At 42.8% G+C, this 13,132-nt stretch overlaps 1 protein-coding gene across 5 annotated transcripts in view; it reads right to left on the bottom strand.

The window, feature by feature from the left end:
* The window catches only part of DISC1 (DISC1 scaffold protein), a 349,132-nt gene that overhangs the window by 68,965 nt on the left and 267,035 nt on the right, over positions 1 to 13,132 (bottom strand). For 3 of the 5 annotated variants that reach the window (XR_012029320.1, XM_072823068.1, XM_072823070.1), the window contains exon 10: positions 3,500 to 3,560. Coding sequence is in view for 2 of the 5 variants with exons in the window: in XM_072823068.1 (XP_072679169.1) it covers positions 3,500 to 3,560 (61 nt within the window). In the remaining 3 variants the exon portion in view is untranslated. Of the gene's footprint in view, positions 1 to 3,499; positions 3,561 to 5,409; positions 5,475 to 13,132 lie in introns of those variants that run through there. The other 2 variants (XR_012029321.1, XM_072823071.1) reach the window with 2 other exon arrangements.

Here is a 13,132-nt window from a genome sequence, read left to right on the forward strand (position 1 = left end):
AATTTCTTTTCTTCTTCTTCTTCTTTTTTTTTTTTTTATATAACTCAGATTGTTACATGGCAAATCTTCATTTAAAAATATACTAAAAGCCCCCACTGAATATTTTCACACTTGGTGCAGGTATCCCTTTGAACTGCTAACAGAATCGGACACTTCCTAACCCACTAATTCACTTGACTTTCTTGATAGAGAGTAGGATGCTGAGCCCACCAATCTGTCTCAGTGTCACTGACATAGTAACAAAGTTATTGTTGTCATTTAGATTTATCTGCCAAATCATGACTGGCCAGATCCAAATCTCACTGTAGCACTGATTGTAAATTGTGTCCTCCATACATTCAAAGGGGGAAATGAGCAATCTTTTCAGTTCTCAGCCACTTCCTTTCAAAATTCCTGGAAGACCAAGAGAGGCTACTGATGGTGGTAACAAGTAACAAAGACTCCCATTAGCATCTATCTCCTTGCTTTGGTCAATATCCTGCAGTATTAATTGAGCAGCCACTGAGAGGCAAACCATTCCACTCGTGAAAAGAACTGGGACTGTGATGGGATCATGCAACCTTTGCTCCTTGGGCCCAGGGGGGAGGACAGTTCTGTCGTGGGAGGGAGAGGTTGACCATTTCCACACTTCTCATGGCATCCAGTCTGGCCTCCTGATCTGAGGCGGCAATAAAACTCCCTGCACACACCTTGTGGTACACATAGCCTCTGCTACTCTGCCTAATGCCCACTGCTTTCCCTTCTATTCCAGTGTTTCTAGCACACCAGTTCAAACCATCTGTACCAGGTCCCTTACAGCTTCCAACAGCAAAGGAAAAGCCCTGAGGAAGTAGGCCTAGGATGGGTCAGCTGCCGCTCTAGTCATTTGAGGCTGTTGACAGATCCTAAGTGACGAATGTATGTGAGTCATACAGCCCCATGGCCAGAGGGGCAAGGAGGGAGGCAGAAGGTGATGGAAGATGGGACTAGGCGGGGGGAGGGATCTAGAAGTTTGTTACATTCACTCAACCATTCACTCACTAATTATTTGTTGGATACCCTTACACTGTTCAGCACCATCAAATCACAAGATACATACTGAACAAGACAAATGTGATCTGCAATACCTGTCACAAAGCATTTTGAAAGTGAAAAGAATTCAGGGAAAGCATGTTTCTCAGTGATGGGGAGTCACAGAAGGCTTCAAAGAGGGGATACGTAAAGCATGAAGGATGAAAAGACGTATGGCCATTGAGGGTGGAGCCGGGAGCGGCCACAGTGGTGCATGCAAAGGGAATGGCAAGAGTGAGTGTTCTGATATGCCATCATGCCACAGGGAGGACACTGGCCCGTCTCAGGCCAGAGCATCTGACCCTCCTGAAGATGACTTCAAATCCCTAAATATTGGGCCAAGCCTTATTTAAACTGCCATTTTTCTAGGTCATTGTGATCTAATATCAGTAATTTCACATGGCTCAATCTAATACTTCTATGGATGACATCCCTTGAACATTTCCCTATCTAAATTAGTTTCTCCACAGGAAAAAACACACAGTACCATTAGGAAACATAAGAGAACCAGTACAAGTAGTAGGACGGTGGCAGAATGATGATGAATGATGCTGAAGGACACACAGAGGCCATATGGAAGAGTTTGAGGAGCTACAGTAAGATCTTTGAGCTTTATCCTTAGGATGATGGGGATGACCACATTTGTATTTTAAGATGCTCACTCAAGACCACCTGGAGAGTGGAATGAGAAGGGTAACATGAGACAGAAAAACATAAAAAGTAGCTATGATGGTTGCTCAGTAAGAAAAGACAGATGCAGACGAGCAGTGGAAGGTGGGAGGGTTTGAGGACACAAAAGAGGCCAGCCTGGTCGGACTCGGTGACTTGGAGCAGGAGTTGAGGGCCCAGGAAGTGAGCATAGTAGGTCCATGGGGCCACACAGGGAGCCAGGCACAAGGACCCCTCCAGGCGGGTGATGGGCTATTCTCTGGGCTGGGTACATAGCAGGGAGAGCTGGTTTGGAGGGAAAAGGATGAGTTCTGGGCATCCCTGTTCACTCAGTTCTGATGAAAAGGAGAGCAAAGATCAGAAGCAGCAGGAAACGAAGGGAACTAATGTTTGCTGACTGCCCACGAGATGTGGACTTTATCTCTGCTGTTTAATAAAATCCACACCCTGACTCTAGAAGGCAGGTATCCCTCCTTCAGCTTGAAAGCCAAAGAAGATGACAGTGAACATTTACTGGAGGTTGGTAGTTGGATAAGCTGTAGAGCTGCATTCTAAATGGGCATGCATCTCTCCACCAGTGCCCAAGCTCATACGACCCCAAGCTGCCAGCCAGTAACCTAGTGGAACCTATGGTGTGTGTCATGCTTATGGCTGAAAAATGGGAGCTGGATAAGATCAACAGGAATATGCTGAAAACTTCCCCAGGCACAGACAGGAAAAGGTGAAGCTGGACTCAGAGCAGAGTACCTGACCCAGACAAGTATCTTACTTTCTAAGGAGGGGAGACATTTCCCATGAGGATGCTCATACCTGCATGCCCTCCTTACCCCACACTCTCTCCTGACCATCTTTGTCATAGTTCCTCCCTGTGTCTGGGGCACTAGAAATAGATAAATATCAGTCAATATTAGAAGAACTTGCTTCTCGAGGCGTAGAAGAAATCCCATAGTACCTTCCTTGCCCTGCAGAGCAGAACTCAGCAAGGCAGCTCCTCTCAGTGTCTCTTAAGGGACAATATTTTAGCCAATGGCATTATCTCAGTTGACAAGGGTTTAAGACATAGCCTATTTAAAGAGTTATTTAACAATTCCAAAATAGTAGCAAAACAGTCCATAAAGCTAAATGACTCCCAGGGAAGAAAGTACACATTACATTCTCATACTTGTTTCCTTAATTAGGAACAGATCCTGGTGGCTGGGATTTATTTTCATGAGTACACATCCACAAAAATGAGAAACATCTTGACGTGCTGCAACATCCGTAATGTTTCTCAAACTGAATTCCTAATTGGGTTTAAAAAAAAAAAAAAGGCAACCACGAATTTTCATGCTGGTTTTGAGTCAGGATTCAAAACAGAACCTAAGATGTGCACTTTTAAATATTGTTCCAAAACATGTATAAGCTGGGTCAAAATCTGTAAGACCCACTTCAGACATTAAAAAGAAAAAAAGTAGAAAACAGACCAAGGCATGAATTCGGAATTTAACATGGCAAAGAAGATTCTTCCTATGGAACATGAAAACTAACTTGTGATCTCCCCCAGACATTTTTAAACAACCTAATCTATTTACCTTTTATAAAGAGGAGAAAAGGACTGGGTGATGTTTATATGGCACCTGCTTGAATCCTGTTACAGAATTCAAAGGACTCCTTTCTCTGTGTTTTTCTGTGAACTTATTACAGAAATTGGCTAGGCTTTTTCTTTGCTTTCACTAAATTCTGTTACAGTTAGGAATCCAGGTGCACCATGGAGGCTTAATGAAGAAATTCTCATCCTTACCTACGCAGCTTGTCCTCAAGCACTTCCATGTACTTCATAGTATTCTCCTTCACATTCATTTCTGCAAAACAAAAATCCGAAGTTGATGCACTTGTACTCAAAGATTGAACAAAACCCAGAAGTGCTCAACTAAAAGCCTAAAACTCTCAGTCAGGCCAATAGTAATGATAACATCCTAGGTTTGGAAAGCCCTTAAATCCACTGAGATGGCTGTCTGGAGAGATGTGCTGGAAATGCTCTGAGGCCTCCAGGGTCTCTACTAGAGACAGAGCGTCCTTGTGCTGTGTTTTCAAAGGCAGCTCATTTGGTGGATGGTATCGAAGCTGCTGTGCTCTGTGCCTCCCACCATTCCCCCCTGGTAGTCAAGAGCTTGGTTGCAGAGGATGGAAAAAAAGACCAGAGTGGGAAACAACTCTCATCCTGTGGATGAACCAGAAAAACTTCACCAGTAGTAGCATGGGACTGCAGACCCTTTCACTAGACACACAGGGAAATGTGATCCTGACAGTATTTGACATAAATGGCTCAGCTTCCAAAGCTGGAATGTCAGAGGCCCTTTGAGATAAACTCAGAGCCTCGTGATTATCAAATGTTGGAGGAATAGATGCTTGTTGTCCCCCAATGGATTAAAGAGGCATTTAACTAATAAAAAGAGATTTGGTCCTTTGTGAGTGAAGAAAATTTTTATTTCTGACTTCAATGGTAAAAAAAAAACCATTGATTTACCATCATCACTTTTTTAAAAAATAAAGGGAATAAAACGGGGGAGGGACTCATCCTGTTTTACTATGTAAGTAAACATTTGTGTACTAAAAAAGAGAGAGAGATTCGGTGCACTCTGGGCAAGCCCAGACAGCCTCTGTTTCCTTCTCTGGGGAAAGAAAGTGCCATGCTCTCAAGGTGATCACTGATGGAGATGTGAATATGAAGCACCCAGAAGAGCAGGTGGCAGCAGAGAAGTCCCCATCAGATGGTAGCTGTAATTAGTGATGTTGCTGCCATTCCTATCATGACCATTATTATTGCTATTGTGGAGTTCATTAGTGTTTTTATTCCAACCTATATTCTCAAAGGCAAATCATGCATTGACACTCTAAAGTTGGGATGTGTGGAAAGCAGAATCCATACTGCCTGACTCTGCCCTGAGCCTGAGCCTAGAGGACACTCATGACCTGATTTTGTCAACATGTTTGTATTAGGGTATGGGACAGGGGGTACATTTGTAACTGGAAAAAGTATCTCAAAATTCCTCATAAAGAAACCAAATATTTACATAGAAATTCAAACAAAAGTTCTGACTCATGAGTTCATAATAGATAAAAATAGAAATGTACCCAGTGAAAGCAATTATTTAAGTTGGTTTCTTTATCTTTTTGATTTATGCCAACCTCATTTACAACTTAAGGTGTGTTGAGGTTTTTTTTTTTCTTTCTCCAAATAAATATTTATTTTTAGCACCTACTGTGTGTTGGGTACTATGCTAGCACAGAGAATAAGGTGCGGTGGTAAGAATCCATGAAGCAGAAATCTGTTCACTAGTTCATCTGGAGCAAGTACTACAAATTTAAAACGTCCCAACTGGAAATACTCTTTTTCACATTCTACACATGTTTATGTGCCACACACTGTTCTAAGCCCTTGGAATAAACCTGTGAACAGAAGCAATAAAGATTCCTGCCTATATAATGCTTCATTCTGGTAGGGGCAGGTAATAAAGAATAAACATAAGAGTTTCACAGAAAACTAGAAGTTAGTTAGTACTACAAAGCAAGAGAAAGAAGGGTATCAGAATGGGGCTGCAGAGTGGTCAGGCATCATTAGGAAGGTGACATTTGAGTAAAAGTATGAAGAGGTGGGGGGAGCACATGAGCAGCCACACTGGGAAGATCAGCGCAGGTGGAAGGACCAACCTGTCTAAAGGTCCTAGGACAGGAGCACACCTGACTTCTCCAGCAACATCTAGAGCAGATTTTGTCTGGGAAAAGAGATGAAGGCAGAGAAATAGCTCAGCTCCCACCATGCAGGCCATTGTGGCAAGCTGTGTTTCCATAACATAGCCACAGTAATATTCCCAGCCCCACACCCTATTCCAGAACTTGGCTGTTCTCCATCAAGCACTGAAATCGATTTCTCTCCTCTTCAGCCTGAACAGGCTATGACATTACAACCAATAGAGAATGACAGGAAGGATGCTCTTTAACCTCTGAGGCTAGGGTCCAGCTTCTTCCCACCTCTTTCTACTGGCAACTCAGCCACCAGGTTGTGAGGAAGCCCAAGCCACATGGAGAAGCCATGCATAGGTGTTCTGGCCGAAGGCCCAGGAGAAGCTTTCAGTCAATAGCCAGATATATGAGTAAGCAAGCTTTCAGATGATCTGAGCCATAGAGTCTGAGGGACCCAGACATCATGAAACAGAGACAACCCACCTCTGTTGCTCCAGGTCTAAATGCCTGACACACAGAATTTGCACACACAATAAATGACTGTTAAGTCATTAGGTTTTGGCATGATTTGTTATATAGCTATGGCTCCTGGAAAGCCATGTCAGGATTTTGAGTGCTCTGAGTGAAATGGGAAAATACTGGAGAAGAAAGGTGACAATCTGGCTCATGGCTGCTATGTTGAGATAGAGTCTAGGAAGGCACAAGAGAAGTCGAGAGACGGGAAAGTTAGAGTGATCATCCAGAACGAGGTAAGGGAGACTGAGACCATGGTGTTCCAGGAGTGGGTGATAAGAGGCAGATTTTGGATATAATTTAAAGATAGATATGGCAGGAGTTCCTGATGGATTGAATTCAGGTGTGTGAAAAAGAGACCCATCAAGAATGACTGCAAGGTTTTCACTCTGAGTCACTGGAAAACAGCATTGCTGTCAATGGAGATGGGAAGGTTTCACAGGTGAAACCAGTTTGGGGAGACGAGCAAGAGTTCAGTCTTAGACTGAAATTTGCTATGAGAGTAGAACTTAAATGTTCTTACCAAAAAAAAAAAAAAAAAAAAAAAAGGTAAATACAAGTGGTGATGGATGTTTTCATTAACCAGATGAAGAGGGAAGGGGTTCTTTCACAACACACATATGTATCAAATCATCATGTTGTTTATTTTTTTAAAAAAATTTTATTTATTTATGATAGTCACACAGAGAGAGAGAGAGAGAGGCAGAGACATAGGCAGAGGGAGAAGCAGGCTCCATGCACCGGGAGCCCGACGTGGGATTCGATCCCGGGTCTCCAGGATCGCGCCCTAGGCCAAAGGCAGGCGCCAAACCGCTGCACCACCCAGGGATCCCCATGTTGTTTACTTTAAATACCTTACAATTTTATTTGTCAATTATACCTCAATACACTGGAAAAAGATAAAAATAAAAGCAGTTGAGAAACTCAAAAAGAGTCCAATTTTGGATCTGATAACTTTGAGCTGAGCCATCCGGTGGGGATGTCAAGGACAAAGTTGGATATATGAGTCAAGGAAAGGTCTGGCATGCAGATGGCCATTTGGAAGATATTGGCAGGTGAAGCAGTGAGTCTAGATGATATCACTTAGGAAGTGAGAGTAATTTAAGAAGCTCTTAGTGATCATATGTAACTATGGTTATATTGTGATAGCATCTTTCATCCAAAGGGGAAAAAATGCACAGCACCTCCCTTGAGGATAAGAAAGCCACACTCTTATGTTAAAATTAATCCAGATATATTCCATATTAATGATTTTGTTCAGAAATCACTACATACTTGGCTCATCTAAGCATCCAAGTCTCCAGTTAGTGACATTGCTGGACCCAAACAGGAGCATAGGCAGTTTCATGTGCTTTTCCACTTGCCTAGAGGCTGCCATGTGACAAGGATGTCACACTGAAATCCCGCCTTCATTGGATCTTGACCCATCTCCCAGCCAGGCAGCCTAAAATGCCTTGCATGCATATGCACTAGGTTGACTCACAACCTTCCAGAAAGGCCAGGACCATAGACAGGGAATTTAAGTTTTTATCTTCCTAAATAATATACCCAAGTTGGGGTGCCTGGGTGGCTCAGTTGGTTGAGGTCTGACTCTTGATTCTCACTCAGGTCATGATCTCAGGGTGGCAAGATCAAGTCCCACATTGGGCTCCATGCTGGGGCATAGAGCCTGCTTAAGATTCTCCCTCCCCATCTCTAAAGAAAAAAAATGTTCAAGATGCAGTGAGAACAGAGCTCATCTTTTCTTCTCTTCTCATCATGCCTCTGTTTCCTTTTTTCCTAATCTGTTCTTAGAGTGGACACTAGAAGAATGGTAGTGGTATTGAGGCAAGCTTCTGAGAACCAAGGGTAGTGCTGAAGGAAGCTGAATACTCCGGGTCAGCAGGCCTCCTAATGAAAAATGCAGAAATATTTCCCCTCCTCTCCATTTGCTGAGGGAATCTGATATTCAGAGTTGGGCAATATTGTCAGAATGGAATTCATAGAATTAATTTCATGAATCCAATTAAGCAAAAACTGATTGATAATTAAGTGCAGTCAATCTGTGAAAACATTAGCAGAGTGTGTGGTACAAACACAAATCAACATTATGGGAATTTAACCCGGGTTCTACTTCATACCAGGCACCATATGAGGCACTATTTAAATCTAAAAGAGACATGGCTTCAAGGGATACAGAGATAGCTACGGGGTGAGACTCTAACATGGATGTCTCCCTGGAGTGCACAGCAACATTTTCCATAAATCTTCATGATAACTGATAATCCACAAATGCCCCCGAGTCTGATGAAAAAAACACTACCAAGTTGCCCAGCAATATCCTTTTTTTTTCAGCAATATCCTTTTAAGCATACACAAGGAAGGTAAAGGAATGTTAAGTAGAAAACAGGCCTAACTTGGTTTTAATGCATTTTCTCCTTTGTTTGCATCATAAAAGGACAGCAATATTGGTCAGGATACTAGTATAGGAAATGAGCAACATCCAGGCAGACTCACTATCAGATTGAAGGAAGCAGTGATATGGAGAACTTCAGCCCTACCACCTTTTTGATGCGTAAGGACAGCATCATGAGATCAGGACAATACCACCTCAAATTTGAAAATGGAAACCAAAGAGACTCCATCAGTTTAGCATGAATCACAAAGTTTGTCTAACATTTGCCATTTTCTCAGAAGAATTTGCCAATAACATAGTAATTCTAGTAAACATCTAGTTTGGCCTCACTTTACAAAAATAAGTCATCAGATTTTTTTTTTTAAAGATTTATTTATTTAACCATGAGAGACACAGAGACAGACAGACAGAGAGAGAGGGAGAGGCAGAGACATAGGCAGAGGGAGAAACAGGCTCTTCACAGGAGCCGATGCAGTGTTCGATCCCGGATCCAGGAATCACGACCTGAGCCAAAGGCAGCGGCCCAACCACTGAGCCACCCAGGCGTCTCAAGTCATCAGATTTCAAATATCCTTATTCAAGGTTCGATTTAGACACAATTAGCTCCCACTAGTAAAATCCTCCAAAAGGAAGATGTGAAAGACACAGGAGGAATTACAGAATTCTGAGAAATTTTCAAACATCTAAAATAGTATTCTTCTGTTGGAGTGAATGAAAGAATTACTGTTTTTTTGAATAATCAAACTATGCATCGAGATGGAGTAGTAACACTAGGCTAATGAAGACCCAGGGAAGTCAAAGACACAGAAAAATGGACTTATAACTTGTTTGTCTTGATATGTGGGATGGATTAGTGTTGTCTAGGACCTTGAAAGATGGTGGAATCCATGATGTGAAGCACTACACAAGTCAACTTTTACACTGGAGGGCAAGAGGGAAATGACAGCCATGAGTGCCTGATAATAATAGAGTGATCTTGTAACACTGGAAAGTCACCATGCAGAAAACATGATACCAAGGTAATGATATCAATGACATTTCATTGAGCACTTCCTGGGCTTGTTCTAAACACTAAACAATGATAGTACCTATGAAGCAGCTCTATTATTATCCTCATTTTACACAGATGACACAGAAAGGCAGCAAGGACCAAAGTCACACAGCCAGTGAGGGATCATCTCAGAGCCCACTGTTATGGAACCCATGACTTCCATTTTAAATAACACAGGGGTTCAGAAAATGCACATAGAATAAATACCTGTGAAATTTTAGCCACCAACAAAATGAAGCCGGTGTTCACACAGAAAGTAAATCAAGGAAAGACCAAAGATTGCTCTAAAAAGTCAGAGCTGCAAAAAGCATGGACAATTATAAAGAACAGCCATCAATAAATGGAAACCTGATTGTATGTAAATTGCAGGGAAGAATGCTGCTAGCATATTTGCCTAAAATAAATCACCATTAATATGAATACATATTCACATATATATGTCTACATATATACATGTAAAGGGTATAGGCCAAGGTGATTTCATAGTAGGTTGCACCAGAAAATGATTAATAATTCTCTGAGGCTTATATTCATGTTGTTTGCTCCTAATAATAGGACGTCAACTTCACTTGGTTTTACGAACAGATTTTTATTTGCATGTATCTATTTGTTTATTTATAGCATTTTCTGTTACCACTATGCAAGGTGGTCATTTAAATAGAATCTCAGGTGGGTTCCTGGGCTTTTGGCTGGTCATTGTCAACTCCCTAGGGTGGATACCAAATAAACACACCATCACTAAATGAACGGCGGCTTCACTTCTCATTGGCAGGTCATCATTCAGCGTGTTAATTTCTCTCTCTTTTTTTCGTCTGATGTCGATAAGAGATTTGCAGAGAGAAGAAAAATGGCCAGATATGGATCTGACAGCATTAATAAATGATACCAAAGAGCAGGCTTCTCTTTTAGGGGCGTGCCTGACTCTCATTCTTATACCCACTAGTTTCTTCAATGCCTGCCTTGTGCCGGGTTGTGCATTGGGCACTGCCGCTGTAAACATGAATCAGATGGCACTGCCACTGTAGACATGACTCAGATGCGGCCCTTAGCCTGGAGGACAGCAGGTTTGGCAACAGAAAACAGTCACACAAATGCATGATGAATCAAAACAACGAGTCAAGTTCAGTGATTGAAACTTAAAGCAGCAGTCTGTTCTGGGAGCGACGCAGAAGAGATTCCGCCCAGCGTGAGGGGGTTAGAAATGGACTTCCTGAGGAAGTGAATGAAGTAGAAATCTTAAAGGATTTTCCATGCTGGCTGAAGCCGCAGGAGGCATGGGTAATCTGAAACAGCAGTTGCACATAAAATCAGATTTGTGTTTTAGAATATTGGGCATTTAATGTCATATTATTTCACCCTCTCAATAATTTCTGAATCATTTTTTCCCCTCAGCTTACATTAAGATTAGTCAAAGTGGTGCATGATCCCACACCAAAGAAGGCAGGGTGCCTGCAGGAATTGGGCAGATCCAAAAGCACAGGCTCTGAGCTTCTACCACCAGTATCACAGCCACACCTGGAAGCAGACACAGCGATGAACTCCTGCAACCAGATGTTCTCCTTTGGGGGGATCTGAGTAGGAATGTTGTGTTACGATAGGCTCACACTGGCAGAGGCACCCAAAGGTCAGAGGGTGGAAAAGCTTTTTCAGAACTGGGGCATCATCTGACTCTGTTGCCCACTAAGGAAGTAAAACTAATTATTCTGAACTGTGTTTATGCTTCACCTGTGCCATTTTGCTCCGCGTGCTGGTGTGTGGCAAAGGCTATCCCCCCAGATGCCTCGTGGCTGCCTCAGGGAGCCCTCCTCACTGCCCTTGAACCCAAAGCCCATCTCAGTGACTTGTCCATCTTGACACCCTTGTCTGTAGAAACCACGCCTGGTTGGGTGGGAAGAGATGGTGGGCAGGTAGGAAGGAAGGAGAAACGAGTAGGTAAGCTCTACTAGGTTTAAAAATGTTTAATATATAGTGAGTGATTCCAGTCCATAAAAGATAAAAGCCCAGAGTTCCAATTTCACCTGCTGTGCTTGTCCCGAGTTAATTGGGTATCATCTGATACAGTAATTCTCACTTTCCCAGTTCAGACCTGCGCCTACATGCAATCTCCCGGTGCCCTTGAAGCACACAGCCTAATAAATCAGCACAATTCAATGACAAGAAGAAAAACCAAGTATGCATGGTATGGAAAGCAGGTCAGAAAAAAAGCTAACGCTAATCCCGAGCAGCCTCACCGCAGCCCCGGCGTGCATGTCCTCACCAGCCAAATGTTTCTACCAAATGGAAAGACAAGCTCCCTCTCCCAACTCTCCCTGCAAGACAGTAGCAGGCTCAGGTTCGACTTCTTGCTTTCTAGCGCATATAACTTTTTTTTTTTTTTTTTTTTAATGATAGTCACAGAGAGAGAGAGAGGCAGAGACACAGGCAGAGGGAGAAGCAGGCTCCATGCACCGGGAGCCCGACATGGGATTCGATCCTGGGTCTCCAGGATCTCGCCCTGGACCGAAGGCAGGCACCAAACCGCTGCACCACCCAGGGATCCCATATAACTTAAAAGACTTGAGGGGCACCTGTGTGGCTCAGTCGTTTGAGCATCAAATCCTTGGTTTCGGCTCAGGCCTGGTCTCAGGGTCATGAGACTGAGCCTGCATCAGCTCCCCGCTCAGTGGGGAGTGTGCTTGTCTCCTCCTCTATCTGCCCCTCCCCCCACGCCTGCACATGCACATAGGCTCTCTCTCTCTCAAATAAATAAATAAATCTTTAAAAAAAATAATTGAAAGAGTTGTGACCTGGAGATCCATTTACAATATTTTAAAAATTGCTTAAAATGTCTATTTATTTACATTGCCTGGTAGTGTACATTTGAGAATATACACTTTATTCTTTACTTCTTTCTCCTTACTCCCCTCAAACATGCACACCACACCCACAGATACACACATGATTTACTTCTCTTCTCTTTGACAGACAGACTAAGGAATGGAATGTGGGGCTTGGTTTTTAAAATGGAATACTATTTTCTTAAACAATATGTGTTTTAAAAAAAAAGCCCAAATCCACATTTGATCTTCTTAAGCGAAGGAAAGTGAGCTCATGAGGTGCCAGCATGATGCATCCATGTGGGTGCATTATCTATTTACAATAACTCCCCAAATCCTTTTGAGGATAAGAAGACTGAGGCTGACGGAAGTTCATTCAAGGAGTAAATAAAAAACTCAGACCCAGTTCAGTTTTATAACAAAGTCTATGTGTTCTCAAATACATAATCCTGCTGCCCAATTGTCATGAAACATAACTGACGAATTTCACTGAAGGCATTCTATATTTCACAGAAGGGAAGAATTTACTTTTCCCTTAACTGTGAAAGATTTGAAACTGGCATCTCGATATTGGACACAAGAACACCCGAGGTCTGACCTGAGTTATTGCCCCTGCAAGAGAGATCCTGGAATGCTGGCAGGACAACTCAGAGTGTGCTCCAGGGCAAGGAACAGCAACTAACTATCTGAAGCCAATCAGATCCCCAACTTCATGGATTCTCCATGTTGGATGTGCCCCTCTGAGCTATCTTGGGAAGTAACTAAGCAGGCAGCTCAGTTAATGGCCTTGCTCCTTGCACCCAGCAGATTTGGGCAAGGTAGTGCTAGGGATACAGAGGGAAAGATTTTAACATCACCAACAGCTCTGCTTATCAGTCCCATAGCTTATCAACCCATGTTCACCACCTCCAGCAG

This window comes from Canis lupus, chromosome 4, assembly GCF_048164855.1.
Source record: "Canis lupus baileyi chromosome 4, mCanLup2.hap1, whole genome shotgun sequence".
NCBI lineage: Eukaryota > Metazoa > Chordata > Mammalia > Carnivora > Canidae > Canis > Canis lupus.